The sequence below is a fragment of the Pyrenophora tritici-repentis genome, chromosome 4 (assembly GCF_003171515.1).
Source record: "Pyrenophora tritici-repentis strain M4 chromosome 4, whole genome shotgun sequence".
NCBI lineage: Eukaryota > Fungi > Ascomycota > Dothideomycetes > Pleosporales > Pleosporaceae > Pyrenophora > Pyrenophora tritici-repentis.
In genome coordinates this window covers 2,957,361-2,977,810 of record NC_089393.1, presented here as the reverse complement: position 1 = coordinate 2,977,810, position 20,450 = coordinate 2,957,361, and the positions used below count along the sequence as shown (strand labels likewise).

At 49.6% G+C, this 20,450-nt stretch overlaps 8 protein-coding genes across 8 annotated transcripts; 7 read left to right on the top strand and 1 right to left on the bottom strand.

The window, feature by feature from the left end:
- Nucleotides 1-1,111: 1,111 nt before the first annotated feature.
- Nucleotides 1,112-2,365, bottom strand: PtrM4_099040 (Glyco-hydro-6 multi-domain protein; the record flags this gene model as incomplete). Its single annotated transcript, XM_001933742.2, has 2 exons — nt 1,112-1,258; nt 1,313-2,365. The coding sequence occupies 2 exons, from the start codon at nt 2,363-2,365 to the stop codon at nt 1,112-1,114; spliced, it is 1,200 nt and encodes a 399-aa protein (XP_001933777.1).
- A 2,008-nt stretch (nt 2,366-4,373) lies between these two features.
- Nucleotides 4,374-6,463, top strand: PtrM4_099030 (calcium channel subunit Mid1; the record flags this gene model as incomplete). The annotated part of the gene is made up of 3 exons (XM_066107293.1): nt 4,374-5,655; nt 5,707-6,400; nt 6,457-6,463. 3 exons carry the CDS (start codon nt 4,374-4,376, stop codon nt 6,461-6,463), a joined length of 1,983 nt encoding a protein of 660 aa, XP_065962961.1.
- A 2,136-nt stretch (nt 6,464-8,599) lies between these two features.
- PtrM4_099020 (uncharacterized protein) lies at nt 8,600-8,864 on the top strand (the record flags this gene model as incomplete). The annotated part of the gene is made up of 2 exons (XM_001933744.1): nt 8,600-8,706; nt 8,783-8,864. The coding sequence occupies 2 exons, from the start codon at nt 8,600-8,602 to the stop codon at nt 8,862-8,864; spliced, it is 189 nt and encodes a 62-aa protein (XP_001933779.1).
- Nucleotides 8,865-9,689: 825 nt separating this feature from the next.
- Nucleotides 9,690-9,863, top strand: PtrM4_099010 (uncharacterized protein; the record flags this gene model as incomplete). Its single annotated transcript, XM_001933745.2, has 1 exon — nt 9,690-9,863. The coding sequence occupies one exon, from the start codon at nt 9,690-9,692 to the stop codon at nt 9,861-9,863; it is 174 nt and encodes a 57-aa protein (XP_001933780.2).
- A 1,756-nt stretch (nt 9,864-11,619) lies between these two features.
- PtrM4_099000 (uncharacterized protein) lies at nt 11,620-12,348 on the top strand (the record flags this gene model as incomplete). The annotated part of the gene is made up of 1 exon (XM_001933746.2): nt 11,620-12,348. The coding sequence occupies one exon, from the start codon at nt 11,620-11,622 to the stop codon at nt 12,346-12,348; it is 729 nt and encodes a 242-aa protein (XP_001933781.2).
- A 415-nt stretch (nt 12,349-12,763) lies between these two features.
- PtrM4_098990 (uncharacterized protein) lies at nt 12,764-13,366 on the top strand (the record flags this gene model as incomplete). Its single annotated transcript, XM_066107292.1, has 1 exon — nt 12,764-13,366. The coding sequence occupies one exon, from the start codon at nt 12,764-12,766 to the stop codon at nt 13,364-13,366; it is 603 nt and encodes a 200-aa protein (XP_065962960.1).
- Nucleotides 13,367-14,035: 669 nt separating this feature from the next.
- On the top strand, nt 14,036-14,924 carry PtrM4_098980 (uncharacterized protein; the record flags this gene model as incomplete). Its single annotated transcript, XM_066107291.1, has 2 exons — nt 14,036-14,135; nt 14,185-14,924. 2 exons carry the CDS (start codon nt 14,036-14,038, stop codon nt 14,922-14,924), a joined length of 840 nt encoding a protein of 279 aa, XP_065962959.1.
- A 2,080-nt stretch (nt 14,925-17,004) lies between these two features.
- On the top strand, nt 17,005-19,209 carry PtrM4_098970 (uncharacterized protein; the record flags this gene model as incomplete). Its single annotated transcript, XM_001933747.1, has 4 exons — nt 17,005-17,035; nt 17,093-17,842; nt 17,896-18,268; nt 18,318-19,209. 4 exons carry the CDS (start codon nt 17,005-17,007, stop codon nt 19,207-19,209), a joined length of 2,046 nt encoding a protein of 681 aa, XP_001933782.1.
- Nucleotides 19,210-20,450: the final 1,241 nt, after the last annotated feature.

Sequence of the window (20,450 nt, the reverse complement as noted above, 5' to 3'; positions counted from 1 at the left end):
GTCACCCAAATATTGCCAAAACAATTAACTACTAAAAGATACAGTAACTAACATACACATCTACATTACTAATCATCATTCCACCACCCACCCACCCAACCAAACCAAACCTAATGTCCCCAACACCCCCCCCTCCGCAGCTCCCTTACCCACAAACAAAACTCCACCACCACCACCACCAAAATCCGCAAATCAACCCGCATCGCCGCACAAACTGCGAAACAGGTCCTGCAAAACCGAACAGTACTCACACGCTCCGTCGCTAAGGCGCTTGGGAAAGGAGGTGAGGAGGGTGTTTTAGTGCACGGGTTGGGTGATGCGGATGCGGATGTGCAAGAGGGGAGTGAGGATGAGGATGAAGATGAAGAGAGTGGAAGCGAGATAGACCCAAGCTGCTGTTTGGACTATCGGGTTGACACCGACATTGAGACAGATGAGGATAAGGACGAGGATGAGGATGAGACAGACTCCGACTCAGATTTTGTTGAAGAACGCGATGGAAGCGATGAAAGCGATGAAGATGAAGAAGAGGGACTAGCCCAAGACCACCCACACTATAAGAATGGGTATAGTATTTGGAACCACAGGACAAGCACGGCGAGTAGTCTAGATAGTACAACAGGCAATTCATCACAGTATGATAGTGATGGTGGGTTTGTTGATGGTGATTCGGAGTCGGAGTCGGAGTCGGAGTCGATCAGAGGGTGGAGCGCGAGTGAGACGGAGGGGAATGTGTGGGAGATGGGCTTGGACATGGATAGTAGAAGATGCTCCACCTCGTCAGCGTCGACATCCCTGTTCGTCCCTGAATACAGGCTTACACCTGCTGAGAAGGCCAGGGAGATGGATTTGTTGTATCAGTTGTTGAGTCATAGTGAGATTTTGTGAGTTTGGAGGGGGTTTGCGGGAGCGGGGCAGGGGGGTAAGAGGGGAGAGAGGGAGAAAGTGTGTAGGTTGGCATGCTTGATTCCATGTACAAAGGATGTTCATCTCCTTTCTAATCTACTTGAGCTAGCTATAATGATATTTACAGAAGAAGTGCGTCTATCGTCTATTGTGTCCGTATTCCATGTCTGACAAAAGTTGACGGTTGATGACTGCCACGCTGCATTTATGCAAGAGCAGGGCTGGCGTTCTTGAGAAGCATCTCAAAGTATGCCTGGAACCAAGTTCCGGCCTCGGGCGCGGGCTTCAAGGCGGAGGAGACGCCGCAGTGCGAGTCGTAGCGGGCGGCGGATTGGTCGGATGTACCGTCGGACTGACAGAGTGTTAGTTTGAATGTGTATTGTAAGGAGGAGATGAGAGAACATACCTCACCACCTGGCTTAACCCAGACAAAGGCGTCAACGTTGGCGTTACCAGTGTTGGTGCTAGGACGGGCGCCGAAGCCAGCGCCTGAGACGTTGCACCAGTCACCCCACGCCTGCTGGCCAGTAGGCTGCTTACCACTGCGACCAGTGTCGACGATGAAGTGAGCCGGGAAGCCCTCGGCCTGAAGCAAAGGAGCAAAAGCGTTGATGTAGCGCTCCTCGTCGCAGTTCTTGTTTCCCTGGGTGATGGCTGGGCAGGTAGCGATGCGGAAGGCGTTGTAGTTGCTCACGTTAGTGACGATACCACGAACAGCGCGGGGCTTGCCAGCCGCCTTGTAAACATCAGCGTAGAGCTTAGCAGCGGGGCCAATGTTAGCGTCCCAGCCGAGCCATCCGGCGTGGCCGCCATCGAGGTACATGTCAACGTTTGCAAAGTTCAGTTTGGAGATGGCGTAGGCGGTCAGGTCCTTGTAGTAAGGGGCAGCATTTGCGCACTTTGCCACACCCAGGTTGGTGACCATGTTGGCGAGGGAGTCGGGCTCAATGGCTAGGTTGATCTTGACGTCGGGGTACTTTTGGATGATGGCAGCAATCTTGTCAATGTACTGTTTCTTGTACTTTTCTGCTCCTCCCTCGGAGATCTTGAGCTCGCCGTTGGATGCGAGCGCTGCGCAGTCACGGTCGGGAAGGTCGTAGACGACAAAGGTGCCCATGAGCTTTGCGCCCGCGGCGTTCTTGGCCTTGATGTTTGCGAGGTACGTGTCCATGAGGGGGACCTTGGCCATGGTGTCCATCCATACAAAGGAGCCGATGTTGGCTACAGCAGTAGCCGCGGGCTTCAACGAGGCTGCAAGCGAAGGCATGGCCAAGGTGTAGACTTCAGAAGAGTAGTATGGGTTGGCGTAGAAGTTGTAGCCAGCAAATGGGTTGCCGGAGGCCGCAGCTGTCGTCATACTGGGGGAGGTGCCTGTAGGCTTGGGGGTGCCAGTCGCTTGAGGCAGGGCCTGAGCGACGCCCGCAGCGAGCGCAGCAGTGAAGAGGACGTTTGAAAGCATCTTTGAGGAAGAGAGAGTGTGATGAAGTGCGTGAGGAAGAATGAAACGGACGTACTCACCCCTTATTTGTACACTGAGATCCAGCCCTGGCACTAACCATGATTGCTAGCAAGTGATCATCACGACCACTTCATCAATGTCCAAATTACTTCAGCCGGTGTTGTTGTCCGCAATGCCGTAGTCGGAGACATGTCCCTAGTCATATGATGGCGAAACATGGTACCTGCAGCCCCGGATCTTCTCGAAGCCTGTACAGAAGGCTCTGCCTCATGACTCGGCCCTTCTCCGCATTTGATGAGACGTACTATGGACGACGTACTTGTAGCGGATGCCGAACGGTGCAATCCGGTTGCCGAGCTGGTGGGCCTACTCTTGTATGGTTCGTTCAAATGGCCGGTGGCTGATGCTAGAGCTAAGGCTTGGTGCTGTCTTGTCATCTGCTTGGACGAACGCAGAGCTGAGGCTGATCAAAGACGCCTAGGACTTAGGTCGCCTTGACTTCATCTACAAAGGCTGCCATGTCATGGCAGTCGCTAGATAAGACAGAACGGTAGTTAGCGTGGCTGCAGGCACATGCATGTGTGAAGAAGATGAGCACGGTCGATTGTGGTCTTGGCAGGCGAGGTCGGAGCTAGGTAGCCGCCATGAGTCATTAGCGCCCTTTGCCCTTCTACCATCTTCAACCCATCTCAACACCTACGCATCTCTCAATGCTTCTCTCATGTCGCAATGCAAAGTCTCGACGTCTTCTTGACCAACGCCACCATTCAAGCGAGTTTCCTGTAACCCGGTTGCATATATGAGTGCCAGGGTGCAAAGCTGGCTCGCGCAGTCACATTTCCCGGTTCTCTTCGGGCGGCTTAATATATTGTGCTGCGGCATGTATATTACTCCCGCTGACTACCAGTACCTTTGAACTATATTACATTGCATTAAGCAGCGAATATCACGCTCACCATGTCAAGACGAAAGAGGAAGAAATCCTGCTCGTCACATGGTCAAAATGCGCCTTTTGCGGATGCGTGCCGAAACCCCGATCGATGACGGCGTTTTCACTTGTGGTAAAGCAAGAGATGGGGGAACATGTGACTATGGAGCTTGGAGTGTCGACATTGTTTGCCCATTCGTGGACTTTCCTCTTGTTTTGTTATGTAGTGACTACATTCGTGCGACCCACCATCGGCTCTTCGCCTCTTTGCCGGAAATCCTTCCCCAGCTCGAACACACCATCATTTCTAATGTTACGACGACTCGATGGAAGACAGACTGCCTCGTTTCTTCTGGAATGGCTCTTCTTCATTCCAAACTCCCAATGTCGATGAACTGTCGTCTTGGAGACGTAGAATTACCCTTGCTTGACTGCATGTCGTCGCTGGCCGTTGAGCTGGAAAGTCTGGCCCTGTTTGAACGAATCTTACAGCATTTAACATTGAAATGATAGCGCGAGTGCCTTGCTGTGCTTGGACCCTAAGCATATTCTGGCCAATCTTCCCAATATTTTACTAGGTAATCCAAATTTTTAACCCCTCTTGAGTAGCCAAGTCACTTTCTGGAGATCTTGAACGCTTTCTTGCAGGCACACTGGTAGGGTCGACTGAACACGTCATCGACAATTCATCCTTGAATTCCATTGAACCATATTGTGCTTGGATGATGAGTGGATTCTTGATGCAAAACCTCCTGCCAACATGCTGAGTAGTGCAGGAGTAGCAGTAGTTGCGTTGCGTGAATGACAATCAAAGTGGGTCCGCTGCGCCACAGTACGGGAAGCCACTATGTCTTGGCAGGGTGCAACGTTGCGGCTCACTTTGAGACGACGGTACAACAGCCAGCACCCCACCAATCCCTTCTTTTTGTCCTTTAAGCCCTGGATACCTTCATCGTTTGCACAAATCACTAATACCTACCAATCCGACCAAGTGCCGCTCGTTTACCTCACAGCGCACCCTTTGCGCACACCGCTCCCTCATGCGTCCCCAGTTCTATCGATAAGCTAGTGGAGAGGGCAATGCAACGCCCCAAGCTTTCGCCTTTGCAGTCGAGACTGCTCGCCTACCTCGTCGCGTCTTCTGCCTGCCTTGCGCTATGGACTTCCTTCACACCCCACCTCCTAGTGAATGCGGAGGTGCTCACGATCCCCAATCATGACGCGCTTGACGGTCGCGTACTTGATGCGCTCACGGATGGAGAATTGCCGCACATACAGGATGCAGGCTTTGATCAGAGAGGAAGCGAGGGCTATGAGCCAGACTTTGGAATACTCGACCGAAGCCTCATTGGACGTCAAACCGCCGAGATAGAGAGGCTGGTTGTCAATCAAAAGATGGCGAAGGATATTGCCCCAAGGGAAACGGTACACTTTGTGCTTCAAAGGGACCAGCTGCGCTTCCCATCAATTAATGGCGATTCCGCAAGTGCTCCGGAAGCACGGGGAATGAATGATGGTTCTGACGAGGCTAGGCTGCGTAGGTTAGAAGTTGCTGGTACAGAGGGCACCACTCCTGAAGGGATGGAAAAGCGACAGACTCGCAGTGGCAATATCTGGCTGACAGCAAACACTTGTAAACAGCCCATGCCCATGGGCAATGCGACTGCAGCATCTGGAAGAAACCACCCCCAACTCGTCATGTATGTTTCAACTTCGCCGGACAACCAGAAGCCAGGACCAGGCGCTACTGAGAACACTCTCACAAACATAACTGGCGTCCTCTTCGATGGTGGCTACGCCAACTTTGAACTCAACACCTCCTCAGATGTGTATATTGGCATTTCGGCCCCTAGCCTGAACGATGACTGGTTCGGAAGTTGGCATTTTGAACTTGCTGCAAGTACCGATGGACCATACCACAACTACAACGACGATGATCCCTTTCTGTACATGGTAGACACAGACAGCGAGTCGGCACTATTCATCACCTATGATTTAGGTGACTCAAACGAGACCGAGGTTGTCAACAAGTGGAAAGAGCAAAATCCGTTCCAGATGTACGCTTTTATGGATGGAGACAATACCCCAATCAGAGGCATGGAGCGTTCGTACTGCGCAATCAAAGACATGTTTAACGTGAACAACACTAAAAACTTCACTATCGATAGTAGTATCACTACAAAGTTCGGTGGCGACAACAAGCCCAAGACCCAGTTTCACGTCAAGGGCCTACAGGCTGCGAGGACTTACAATGGTTTCGTGGTGGTAGAGGGAAGTCAGGAGCCACTATACATACCCAACGCGGGCATGACAAGGGGTGGTGGAAGAGTATTCCAGGCCTTCAACTGGACTACCAAAGCTGGTATGCTCTCCTCAATGTTTCGATTTGATAACTCTGCTAACGACCCATTAGACGACTCATGCCAAGTCATCTTTGACCTCGACTTCTGCGACAAAGTCGCCTACGCCGTCCCATCCAACACAAACTTCAAACTCAACGACTCAGCCCTAGCAGAAATCTATGACAACCAAGCCCGCGACTACTACCTCAACTTCACCAGATCCTTGTCACAAATCGCGTGCGACACCGAACCCGCCGCACAATACTCTCTCGCCCGCACATGCGACGACTGTGAACGAGATTACAAAAACTGGCTCTGCATGGTCCTCATCCCCCGCTGCGAAGACTGGACCGCAAACGACCCTTGGCTCCAACCCCGCAACGTCAACACGCCCTTTTCCAACGGCTCACTGCCCATGGACGGCTTACCCCCACCACCCCCAGATGGCTCCATGGCCCCGGCTCCTCCACAGATCAACGACACGCTACGTCAACACGCTGGTTTCAATAGCTCGCGTAACCCGCGTATCGACGAGTTGATCAAACCCGGTCCGTACAAGGAGATGAAGCCCTGCGAGGATATGTGCTTTGATATTGTTCGTAGTTGTCCGTCGAAACTTGGCTTTGGGTGTCCGGATGGCAAGTTGAGGGACGTGGCGTATGGGAAGAGAGATCCGGATCCTAATAAGTTGACGTGTAATTTCCCGGGCGCGGTTGTCAAGCTTAATGCGCCGAGTGGTGCGGGGAGGTTGGGTGTAGGTCTGGGGTGTATAGTGTTTTTGGTTGGGTTGACTTCTGCTGTGACTTTGGTCTGATGGGCAGTTGTTGATGGTGCCAAGGTGTTGGAATCGAGCTTTTTTTTCTGCTGGTGATTGGCATTGCTTTGGCGTTGGAGCGAGTTTTGGATGGTGCTGGGTGGGTATATTGTACCTTCAGTTGTGTGACTACGTGCGGTCTTGGATTCTACCCCAGCCTTTGATAACTTTCTAAATATTCTTTTCTGATGAGTTTGCTTGGTTTTTGCCGAGACTGAAGTGATGATACGGCCGTTGATTGTTGTCCCGCTCATGGGAAGGAGGAGTCCGACATCAGTGGCAGGAGCTGTTGGGTATGGCATCGACATGAGCTGAACGATGTGCATGCAATCCCCATTTCCAGCCTGAACACATCAATACTGATTATCGCGGTACATCTGATTGGCAGTTAGTTAGCGACCGGTCAGCTGGGAATTGGGCTGGTGGTCCTCCTCGATCGCAAATTTGCTGCGTCGATGTAATTATGTGGAGACTTTTGGATGCGGTAGTTTTGGGGGTGGTGGGTGGTGCCTCGGGTTAACTAAACTCTAGTACTAGTGTCGCTACTATGAAAACTGGTGAGTTGAGGCTTACTGCATGAGAAGTTCTGTTAGGTGACGATATCAAAATCGTTCCATATCATCATTTGGGAACGGTGGTTTTGAGGGTCATCCCGATGCCGTTGACGCTTACTGCATCAGCCAGGCGTTCATCGTGGTGCTGCATGCCAGGTTGAATCGCACAAAAGACGGTGCAATCTTTTATCTTATCCTCTTATCGCTGTTCTTCTGTCAAATGCCATAGAGGGCACTTGCTGGCGGTTGTTGGAAAATTTGTTGGTCTGTTCCTTTACCGATATTACAGTCTCGGTGTGTATTCACCAGAGATTTCAACTATGTAGGTACATGACGCTCTACCGCTGCCCTTGATGGCCGGAGCCGTTGAGTAAAGAAGATCTGCTTAGCGAGGCTTCAACTACACATTTGTCAAAACTGGTAGCCTTTGTGTCGAGACCTTCCAAGAGAAGGAAGCAGGCAACCATTAGCACACTTCGGGGGGACAGGAGGAGCAAAATATGCAGACTCTCTATTGATCGTCGGATACAACTCAACCCGCTCGGCCACCGCCGTGTTATGGATGATACAGAATCGGATGACAGTGAAGGAGATGAAGAAGAGAAGGCAGGCTTCTCGTAGAAGACTTCATATGACGCATACCCTTTTCTGTCAGAGTGCATTCAGACGTTGATTGAATACATGGGGAGCGGAAACCACACCGATTTCGCGCGCTTTAGAGGGATAATCGGGATTCAAACACTTGATTTACCTTCCAGGCCGTGGTCGTCTTTGGGTTCACGACGCTGCTTCTAGCAGGAGCGAGTTTGGCTGTGTCGGCTGCGCAAGCCTGGGCGAGGTTTCATGTCTCTTCTTAGGGGTTCTAGCGCTTATATTGTATCACAAACAATGAATATCCATCGTCTACAAAAGATACATGTGATGAAAAAGCACACCAGATATGACGTAGCCAAAGAAGAGAAGATACATCGTGTGGATTAACATATTGTCTACAGAAAGTTAACTAATTCAACGATCTGGTAATATAGTGCCGTTAGATGTCACAAAATGAGCCCCTTTCGTATGCAAGATACCGACCGCTTTGTTCAGACTCGAGTTATAAGGCTTTCCTGAGTTCAAAGAATGAGTGTTTTGTCTTTCTGACGGAATGACAAGGGTACGTACCATACACAGGGTGTTCCATATTGTCGTCGGAAGGAACAAAAGTACGATGAGCAGCCCACTCATCGAGTCGTTCCCAATTTACGCAGGAATGCTCTCCCTCCTTAATCTTGGCGATAGGCAATGGCCCTCTGAAGCTATAGTTAGCTGCTGCGGCAGCTGATAGATGCAGAAAATGCATTGTACGTCTCGGCCTACTTACTCTTTTATCCAGTGCATCATTAGAGGCGTCGTATCAGCATTGCACTGAACGTATTGCCTCAGCCAATCCAAACAATGTTCTAATTATGTTCAGTCATCAAAGTCGTGAGTATATATTACGGAAGGCTGGCTGGCGTTTTTACCTGTATGGTATTTCAAGAGTACTTTTTCTTCTTCAGTGAAGGTGGAGTAGTAGTGATCGAAGTAGAGGTAATGGTGCAGCCTCTCAATACAATGAAGTCCATGGAAGACAGTAAGAGTGGCGAACACGCCGCTTCCGTCGGTCAATTTGACAACACTGTCATCTACAAAAGTCTGGCCGAGATCTTCCTCTGTCAAGCGTAAGTTCTGATCTGCATACATTTATCAGTCAAAGCATACTGCATGTATAGATACCGCCATCTTACTCTTTGTTAGATTTCTCCAAGCCACTGAGAGCGCAGGTCTGGGATCTCCCCCAAAGTCCGTGGGCTTGTCAGGGTTCATGCTGCCATTGTAAAGTCGCAGAGGAACATCCTCAAAACGACGGTATTCATACTTGATCACGTTATTTACGGGTGCTATTTAGGAAAAACCATCATAAGTAAGGGTTAAGAACGGTTCGTTATGGAGACTTACTTAAAGCATGCGCAGGGTCCCATGTCTTATTGGTGGTTGCAATGTAGATAGTGATGTTTGCGATAACAAGAAGAGAATGCACTCCGACAGCAATCCAGTGGCAATATAGCCAGGATCGTCTTTGTGGTGTAACATTCTCTTGTCCTACAGAAGAGTGATAGCGCGGTTCTACATGCTCGCTCAAGGTAGAGGCCGAACCCGTCTCTAGCTTGGAATAATCGGGAGAATCAGACCGGAAGTGTAGGATATTAAACATATTCAGATGGTAAAGGGGGGATTGGAAATGGCTCTCATTGCTAAACATCGACACCAGCTTGATCGTGGGCGCATCAGCCTGTCTTGCTAGCCAGCCAATGTGTAAGGTTAACGTCGGACATTTCCTAAGCTGTGGAGAATTCGTATGACGTGCAGCTTTGCCTCAATCTCCGTAGATTAGATTGATCGGAGATTTTGGTGATTGGGCAGTCATAGTATTACCCGAGTTGTAATTGCAAAGTACCAGCCCCAATCGATGAATCATGTACATGTTGGTACCGAATGAAAGGCGAAAACGGACAATAGGCATGAAGCAAAGTATAAGAAAGGGCTAGACATACCACTACCAAGTTGCATCAAGCGTCCGACACATCCATTGCAACTTTATCTCTCTACGTCTTTATCAACCAAACAGTCTCCCTTTGGAATCCACCAAATCCAATCACACAACATGTTTTACAAGCAACTCGTCATCTTCCTTGTTACTATGACCTCCTTTTCCATGGCTCTTCCCACTGCCGCCAACTCCCCTGACATTGCGGTTGAGGCAGCAGCCTCCTACAAAGCCCGCGATTCTAAGCCCCAGGGCGCCGAGGACGAGAAGTGGGCTGTCGTTATCTACTAGACCCACCAAGCCACATGACGACAAGCCATAGGACGTCAGCGACGACAAGTCGACTATCGCGTACTAAGCGATCTCGGAACCCGACTGAAGTACCATACGGCGTGGAAAATGTAACTGCTTGGATTCATGTCCAGAGATCTACATGATACAGAGTCCCATATCGTATGGTGCCCTGCAGATAGATGAATCGACGAATACAAGGCCTACCAATATGGTCCTACACACATTCATGAAGCTTAGCTATTATGCATGGATTTCTGTGAATAAACAGATAGTGAGATGTGGGAGCGCGTGGGTTTTGACAAACAAGTCATTGTCTATAGAATTCCAATATCTCTCTCATGGGAGATATTTGGTAGGGTCTCTCTCTCGGGGCTTGACATACGTAAGCACTATCTAAGCAGGGCACAAAAGGGGAAGCGACAAGGAGAAAATGGCCATCCGATAGCTGTGCTTCGGATGATTCAATAAAATTCGGGAATAGGTGAAGAATATTTCCGAATTAGAACAAGTGGCTTACTGAGCCTCGTGTGCATGTAGTAGCAGCGCGTCGGATGCTAGATACATTGTATCTCAATTTCCTTCAAGGCTACTCCTTCCTACTACTCGGTACCTTCTACATTAACATGGTTTGGCCTTTTCCATCCAAAAAAACCTCGTACACAAATCTCGAAGAAGAGAACGAAGAAGAAGTAGACTTCCGCGAAGCTAAACCGTGGCCCTTGTACATTCTTCTGCTCCTGCATATCTCAACAGCAACGATACTACTTCTGGGGGTTCGAGTACTGTACCAGTCGAAAAGTACACACTCACGTCTCTGCTTGACGTCCGCAACCAGCTTAAGCCCCACGTCTTCTCACGCAAAAACTACAAACCATCCAATCTCTTTCAGCAGCTGCGGTCAATCAGCTCATGAGGCCAGAGCACGCGGTTGTCGCTTTGAACTCCACAACTTCGCATGGGTTCCACCCGAGTGTTACGACGAGGAGCTTTCAAAAGAATGGTACGATAGATATGATTGGCCAATGACGCTTGACCGAATCGGCCAGCATATCGTCTCCAAGGAAGAAGCTCAGAAAGGAGATGTACCTGCAGTATGGGTTACCTGGCCTCAACACGTCACACACTGTGGGTTGGTATGGCGCAAATACCACCGCTCTGTTATGTTCAACCGACCGATGGATAATTGGACGAGCAGTTATTTCCACACGAATCACTGTGCGGAAATGATTGTCAAATGGGACTTTTGGAAAAATTCGACCGCTGGGTTCGACGTGCTGCATCTGAAATTTCCAACATGCGATTACAGTTGGAAAGAGGGGTCACTAGGCCAGATCAAGATTGACGCTGCTGGCAATCATCACCATCATCACAATATTTGAACATATCCTAACACCAGCAATCCGTATTTTATGCAATCCTCATCGTGATATCTTCTTTCCTGTACTCGATGTTGACGGGTATTAATTTTACATGGCTTTGTCAATCCACCTGGGCAAAGCTTGGCGCAAGTGACAGAGCAATAAGCACTACAACCTGCATAGCCCCGAAACTAACCAAAACCACCGCGGTCAGCTTACATTCAGTCCAAGAATGCCCGAGTTTACTTTATCATATTTCCGCTTTTGGTGAACAAGGCGGTGTCAATATCATCGCCTTCCGCTTACCTGTGAGCGCCTTCTGCGCCAGCAGGTTGGCGTTCGAGTAGTAACATGTGGATTCCTCCAAATCACCTATAATCAAATCAAACTTCATCATGAGCAAATCAAGCGATCCGTTTCTTTCCGACGTCTCGTCCGCCTCAGATTCCGATCTGGAGCATAGTCATGCACCGCCAAATGTCCGCAAGACCAAGTCTCCACGAAAGCGCCAACGCCAACAACGACATCCGCTCACGGCAGCCATTCTTCCTGTGTGCTGCATAATCACGGGTTGGATCCTAGGTATAGCCACGTTGTACGCCTTCAAACTCCTAGTTCCTGAGCCGGATGTCTTCCATCCTGAAACATTGGCCCGTGGAACTAACCTCTGTGATTGTGGAGCCAACATTGAAGAGGCACTTCGGCGGGGATGTGTCTATGATACGCTTTCCACATCCTGGCTACCGCCTTACTGTCGGGATGCAGAGTTGACAGCCAAGTTCGACAAGTCTGGAGACGGCCCTAACGGAGAGTGGAGTTATTTTGCGGATCAGCAAGGCATCCGGCGCCTTTCTGTAGAGGAGATAGCCGCACTTGGTGACACAGGCGGTCATTTTTGGGCATCGCGATACTGGCATAGGGCTCATTGTCTATTCTATTGGCAAAAACAATTTCGCCAAAGAGATACTAAGGTGGTTATGGAGCAGAGATTCGACGGCTTGCCGCATGTAGAGCATTGCTCGCGTCTGCTTTTGCGCACGACTGATCTTTCACTACTCATGCCTGTCCCTGTGTTGATGAACTCGAGTGCAGCAGATGCGCTACGTCTCTCACCTGAAACATGATGGCCAACATCATATGTCTGTTTAGTGGAATTAGGACCTTGTACATAGCGACCAGTATGCATTCATTATTCTGTCTACAGACTTGGTACTAGTCTATCTTGCTTGTTGTCTCTTCTAGCCGTCATCTTACCACAACATGCACGTGTTCAAAAAGAAAAAGGGAATTGCTCTCCATATCTCGGGCATTTTTGTCAAATTTCGGTACTTTTAAATTCATGATAGTATCCAGTGTTAATAAATATCCGATGTATTTTTCTATCTCCATTTCATCTGTAACTCATATCACTGTATGATCAGAATATTCCTATAACTGCATCGTCTTCATTTCTTTACCCAATTTCATGCTCGCTTTCACCTCGGTCCTACTACGGCGTGGAAGTTCCGGTGTCACAAAGAGAGCCTCAATACTATTATCATGAGTTATGACACTTCTTTCGCGAAACTAAGCTCAAACATCAAACTCCTGTATTTGCTTATCTCCCTCAATTTTGCCATATTGGCACTCGTTATAATCGGCGGCAGCGTCATACGTCAACAGCCAGACGTCGAAGTAAGCGCTAGTACATCGCGAAACCTGCCCATACCGATCGCCCATTGTGGCGCCACTCCTGCTGCAGCCAGAGCCCGCGGCTGCATCTTCGAATCGAACAACCTCGCCTGGGTGCCACCGCAATGCTACGACCACGAACTCGGCGACGAATGGGACGCTAAAAACTGGTCATATGCTTATGGTGACGACAAGGAACTCGTGAGCAAGGAGCAGGTGTTTCAGGGGGAGTTTGACTACTTATGGGTGACATGGGGGCAGCACATCGCGCATTGCGCACTAATGGTGCGTAAGTTCCAGCGTGCGGTATTTCATAATTGGCCAATGGACAACTGGACTAGTAGTCTTGCGCACACGGATCACTGTGCAGGCAGTTTTGTTGAGTGGGACTTGATGGCATCACCTGATGCAGTCAATGCAAAGGTAACTTTGAAGTATCCAGTTTGTGACTATCGATGGCAGGGAGAGTGAGAAAGTAAGGCGGCTTACTGCAGGATAGGATCTACATGATGATCGACTTCATGTCCTGATGTAAGGTTCAGTATGTTCAGTATGCAAGAAACATTCAACATCTTGATACTGCACGGGCATGGTCTACTCCAGTTTGCCATCACTCGAGGGAACAGCAGAAAGAACTTAAATCACTTGACGCGACAGAATTATACTAAGCTTTTTCGACTTTACATCCTCCTCATACCGCAGAAACAAAAGTCTATCGGCCTTTCTATCGCTTACCTCATTTGACGGACAACCCGACCGGCCCTTGTTCTCCTTAACCTTCCGGTCTTACCGATACTCAGCGGTACATCACGTATCCGGATCCGACCGGGCCGTAAACCTCCTGACGACGCAGATCTCGTGAAGATAGCCTCGTTTATATCGTTTTGCTTCTCTTTTACGATACTTTGACTGTTATCCTTCAATTTCTAGGATTAAGGCCTGTTTATAGAGTGCCAATCGGTCCGCTTCAATCAATCCTTAGCCATAGCACGCCGAACTATGAAACAAAATGGTCAACGAGATTTTGTGGAACGCAACTACCCCCACGCTCCAATAAATGCATGCGACCAATGCTCCCGCCGAAAACTAGCTTGCTCCAAAGGGACGCCAAAATGTCAAAGATGTACCGACGACAAGCGCATGTGCACATATTCTGTCCATCGAAGCGCAGGACGTCCGAGGAAGAAGTCGAAGCATGATATTCCACACTTCACGCCGCCTGAGGTAGACTTCGGCTCAGGTAGCCATTTTCAACCAACAGCGACTCGCTCATCGGCTGATCTTACAAGTGATTACAGGCTTAGATGTGGCCTTTGAGCCTACCACACCACTCTCAGAGGACCAGTCATGCAACACGCCTTTCTCCATTGAATCAAACGAGAGACAGTTTTTCAATCTCGACTTTGCAACAAATCAAGACATACCCACAAACGACTATCATCAACTTCTACCGCCCGGCAACGACGAAGCTGACAATGTGGTTACTCGAAAACCTGACTGGACACCTGAGAGTTTTTTCAACTTTCCGGGTGATGGAAACCAGGTCAAAAATTGCAGTTGTATCTACAGCCTCCTGTATGCCCTACAAAGCATGACGCCCATCAACGATTTCAACGACGCAACAAAGATGGTCAGTTGCGAGACGCTAGGAACGATGCGCTCATCTTTCAGTGCATGTGAGCGGCTGGTGCAGTGCCCACATGTTCACCAGAGTGCCTGTATCATGTTATTACTAGCCGTCTTACAGTGCATTGATGATATACTCTATCGCATGACTGTTGTCTTCAAGGAAGAATGTAAAGCAGCGATGGAGACTCGGGACAATAGAAGCGGTGGCAACAATTTGAACGGCTCTTTCCTCAGAAGAGGTGATCTTATGCGAGGAATAATGGTACTAGCGGCAGCGCGATCCATGGACCAAACTGAGTATGGTGTTGAGAAGAATTCACTGCGGCCGGTTGGGACGTTACTAGAGTATATTAGTAAGCTTCAGAATAACTTCGAGGCGCGTATGCTTGAGCTTTGCTGAGGCTATATATATTTGAAAGAATATAGAGGCAGGCGATAGTCAAAAACGCTCCGAAGTGTTGTCGTCAACAATATGTCATGAATGGTTTTTCGATTCTCTATATAGTTAACTAGTTATTCATCTTTTTGATTTCCCTGATAGATGGCATTTTCCAACTCCCTAATGGCCAGTGATTGTGGTAGTAGTGTAACAGAATAGGTCGGTAATACTAGCAACATTCATGACGCATAATATACATCAGGGTGAGTGGGACGAGATGCTGTTTGAAAGCCGGAGTCTGTCAGTAGTATACCAACAAGCATAGTAACACGAAATGACCGAATAGTAAGATATTCCTCCGCGAGATTGTAGGTGGCTAACCGATTTTTAGAGTATTGACTAAGAATCTCATAGTACGGCGTAATAACCTCAGATGGTGCCATGGAGTAGCAATAGAGATGTAATATCCCAGCGCGAACATGGACGTGCAGCCCGACTGTGAACGCGATCCGACCATCTCTGTCGAGGATGATGTCAGCATCTATGTTTGCGGCAGGTGCTGTCCCACAACAACACTCAAATTGCTCAGCATAACTCTATGACCCATGAAGCGAACGCTCATACTATACCCGGCCATTGTCTAGCTTTCTTCTTTCCGCACCGCCGTGGCAGCTCCAGGTCGGATACTACATAGCTAAGCATTGCACGTCATTTGCTCATCACGTACACGGTCATTCGTGTTGTCTAGAACGCGCGTGACATATCGTCCCATTCACATACCAGAGCGTACTCAAATTCTGGGAGTAGCAGGTGAGTGCAGGCGTCAGATATAGTGAATGAAGTCAAACGTCCCAGAAGCCGCTTTCAAGTGCAGATCCGCATACCAATCTCCATCGCTATGCTATGTAGCCTCATAACAAGTCAAGTACACGTACTGGATGAGCCATGGACCTTCTAGGCCTACGTCAGTGATACCATAAAACTCACAAAATAGCTTCTCGAGAGCGTGGAACCAAGGCGATTGAAGCACCCTCTTCACTACTACTGCGGGAAACGCGAGCCGTACATCAACACCCTCTGAAGTCCCAAGTCCATCTGTCCAGCGTCTCAGTTCCACACACATAGGTCACACCGATATATGTACCAAAACGCTATCAATATCCACGGCTACGTTTCAAGTCACCATCTTGGCGATGTAGATGGCTTTGAGCTGGAGGAAAGATACCAAGTCCCGCGAAAACTTACACATGACCTGTTTATCGAACCAGAACTAAATTACCGACCGTTGAACAGAGGAGGTAAAGGATCGCGGGCGCTGGCAGTGCCGTGGCCTATTCATCCACATACGCCACCACAAGCGCCATATAATGCATCGAACCTGATCGACGAAGAGCGCTGGGAACTAGAGCGTCAAAAACTAAGGAGGCAAGGTATGTAAAAAACGCCGTTGGTGATAGTGCTTGGGTTGATTTCAAGCAAGGTGTGAGATTACCATGTGATTACATGTTTGGCCACCCCGGCCGCATGGCCGAGTCGTTTGACGCGCACAGCTATCGAGGAGCACCAGGAAGATCAGGGGAAAGACAAGCGTTATTTCATGCCGTGGTTGGGGAAGATGGCTTGGCGACAGAGAAACCTGGATCCGTTGTCTTACGGCTGCTGGGCGACTTTGGGAGGGCGATGGTTGGACATCTCTTCGCGCGTAGATGATTAGGCGAAAGGGTCTGAGAATATGTCTTGATTGAAGCCTGAATTTGTCGTTGTTGATTGTTGTGGTAGTGTTGTAGTGTTGTGGGAATGAGAAGCAAGAGTGATGTTGCCTCGCGATCTGCAATCTTGGTGATGCGGGGGCCGATGAGACCAAGTACAAATGCGGCAGGTGAGCCGTGCGTTCCTGGAAAAGAAAGTGGCATCTAGCAAGCGACAGTCAGCAATTATACTTGCGGAAGATACGGTCCGCCTCGGCGTGCTGTGATGATGACAGCATGAAGGAATTATTAATACCCGCAGCCCGAGTCTCCACCTTGCATAGTGGGCAGAACGGTGTCACTTGTACCTTAGGCAGATAAAGTATTTCCTGGGTATCTGGCTGACCCCATAAATGGCGCCACCCACAGCCCCTTCGAATACAGGTAAGCGTACAGTAACATGTTACTGTGGGGACTAACATTATTGATCTGTGACTGTAGATTTTTACCCGCCTAAAGAGCTTCCCCACAAAGAGAGACGAGTCAGGGCTACTAGACGCGATGGACCACCCCAACTCCAGTTCGTCACTGCGACAGATCTCTCGCACTTCAGAGGCTCAGATGCAAAACGAAGCGTGCGCTCGCAGGCCATGATTTATCACAGGAGCAGGTCCATCATCACTTCAGCCACAAACAAGTTGACCGCTGAGAAAGCGCACCCAAGGCGACGCGGAAAGGGGTCCGTGAAGAAAGGGCCGACTGGCGCGGAACAGGACAGATCTAGAGATGAACAGGACTGTTCTAGTGTCGTACTCGAGCCCGGGCTAGGAACTATCTCACCTGTGTTGACATGCGCGTCGAGCGATGAGGAGGAGCGCGCATGGGGTGCTGCTGTTACGCTCAGACAAAATCCACGTGATCAGCAGTACATCAGGTTGGCACAAGAGGCAGCCTATTCCACGCCTGAAAGCAAAGGAAAAAGCAAGGACACAACTCCAAACTCCACGGTTGACTATGATGAGTCGTGTAACCAGCAGATAGCGCGCAACGCTCCGGGGTGGAAGGCAATGCCAAGGGCGACAGGCAGAGTGGTGAACTACGAGTACACTGATAAACAAGAAGAACGTCAAACACGCAAGCTGATGGGCAAAATGTCTATTATCTACTGTTTCGGAGACGCAGGCGAACCATTTGCTCTAATACCACGATACAAAAATCCAGGCGTTGACTCTGTTCTCCTCACGCGCATCTGTAAGTACAACCCCGTTGCTTAGTACACCGTTAAACACGACTAATAGCTCTAGGCATGCGAGAATTCGCGACTGATGGACTCATCTCCAAGTGGTTTCTGGGAAATTTGAATAAAGACGTGATGCTTAGTGCCTATGTCATGACTTCTGCGTGGATTGATATGGTGGCTGGGTGCCAAGAAGAGAGTACACGCACTACCATTATCAAGATGGAAACCATGGGAGTTGCCAGTGAGCGGCTAGCACATCCTGACACACAGCTTGATGATACAACACTTATGGTCTTGCTGCATCTGCTTGCTGGTGAGTTGTGGAGCTGTAATGAGAAGACACTTCGGACTCACCAGTCTGGTATCGCGCATTTAGTTACACAGCGTGGTGGGTTGGATGGCTTGGGAAACTCGGTTGTTGCCGAAGTAGGTGCAGCGTAAGTTCAAGTTTCTTCATGCGAATGTGTATACTCATATTGCTACTAGGGTTTTCTATCAAATTAACCTCATCTGCGAAACGAAGCTCCTACCGGTATTCGGACTCTGGGAGCCCCCAAAATATGATGCAGTTAAACATGGTCGTCGGATACCAGAGTCGCCAATATTCTGTCCATGGTCAGATTTTGCGACTATACCCGACGAATTGGGTTGCGCAACAGCTACATGTGCACTACTACGAGACATGCGCGACTTGACCAGTTTGTTCCTTTTACATGACAAGACATCTGGCACGAGCCAAGCTACTAGGGCTATGGCTAGTGACTACAAGTCCGATACTGCTGGCATACGGAAACGGCTGATTTCGTTGCCTTCCGCTTACGTCCCTGGCCTCAAAACATCCAACGATTGGATCTACGAAGCATGCCGACTTGCGGCGCTAATCTACACTGCGTCTATCATCCTTCGATTACCATTTTCTGTGACTGCGGACCCCCGCCGCAATCCACTGGCCATTGAGACTGAGTTCTTCAGCAGCCCCGATGCGGGCAGACATCTGCGCGCCAGTCGCTTGAGCGATGCGTTGTATGACGTGCTGAAGCGTACCGATTTGAGCAACGCCTGGGGAAACATGTCTGGTGTGCTATACTGGGTCTGCACAGTCGGTGCGATTGCAGCTCGTTCACCTACTACACTCGACGTGAAGCGACAGCGTCCAACTCCCGCCGAAGCCAGCGCGATGTGGATCAGGCGATACCTTGCCCTGACCTCATCACGTGTGATGATCTTGTTGGTCTTTGATCACCCCATACCCGTTTTACAAGCACAAAAGACACTTCTCAAAGTGCAGGAACTCATCAGGACTTACGATGGAGCCACCAACAGCGTCATACGATTATCTGGACACGACGAGATGGGTCGCGCACCGCCAATCCCATGACCAAAACCACGTTTCTTTCGCGCAGCAGCTCAGATTTAGAATGGCTATATTCTCATCACTGCATCATTTCTAAGCGGCGTCTAATGGAAGCATAGCAAATTTCGAATCGCATCACTACAGATGGACTTGATGTGATGATTGGGTCGGGCTAGACGCGTACTGTATATTTGGAGGCGTCTACCAGAGCGTATTTGGAGGGATTTGCGGGTGACTGCATCTTGTGGCTATCTTGTTCGGCACTCGGGCGATCACCGAGTTGAAGCCGTCGGGTCTCTCGGACTGCGAGCATCCGCATGCTCGGATGTAGGTTCCACATGCTAAACCACACCACACATATCGGAAATCAATTTTTTTTCTCTTGCCTGTGGAGCGGACAGTAAATGAAGCACGCCTGTTTGCCAAGAATGGGAACGATGATGACAGTCGAGAGATGCGGATTGACAGACAGGCACAGGGCTGCGACCGTCTTCTCCTAGCGTACGTTACTTTGCAAGGTTCACCTCTTCGTTGTCAGCTTGCAAGGCGTCTTGCATGACATGTCTCATCTCGCGACCACGCACATGGCATTGCGACCACTAAAGTCGCGTTGCAACGGTCCCGCGTCTACGGTCGCTTTGACCGCTCCCAAGGCCCTTTCGTCATCGTCATCTTCGCCCGCAAGGTTGGTGTTCCAGGATCCGAGTGCGCAAGCCTTTGACGATGCCGTCGCCATCCGACCGTCCGTAGTGATCTACCCATCTGCAGGGCATAAGAGTTTCAGGACTGGCGAGCAAAGGTTTGCTGCAGCCTGTGGGGTTGTGGGAACGTCACGATTTGCGTTGCTTGACCGTCTTGTCCAGATCTTACCTCAGGCTGGGGGGCCAGATACATATCCTACTGGCGGCCACAGGCAACCAACGGTCAGACATGATGCTTTGTGTAGCTTGCAATTGGCTCCAAACAGCCACTGAACATCTTCTCAAAGGGTACTGGTGGACGAAGAAACGTGTAAACTTTGTTTGTAATCACTCGACATTCGGCGCCCTACTTTCGCGGTCAGGACATGTGACCAACGAAACGGAGCGAAGCGCTCAGAGAAGAGCTCAAGGAGGCATGATTTGCGCTCATTCGCAATCCTGGTCCTGGTATCTTCATCTGCAAGGAAACGGCAGCCAGCTCGTCCGAGAGCGCGATTTCGAAGCTTGAGTGGCAGCTTCCCACATGTCCGATTGGGCCTGGCCTTGGGCCCTGGCCGATCGACA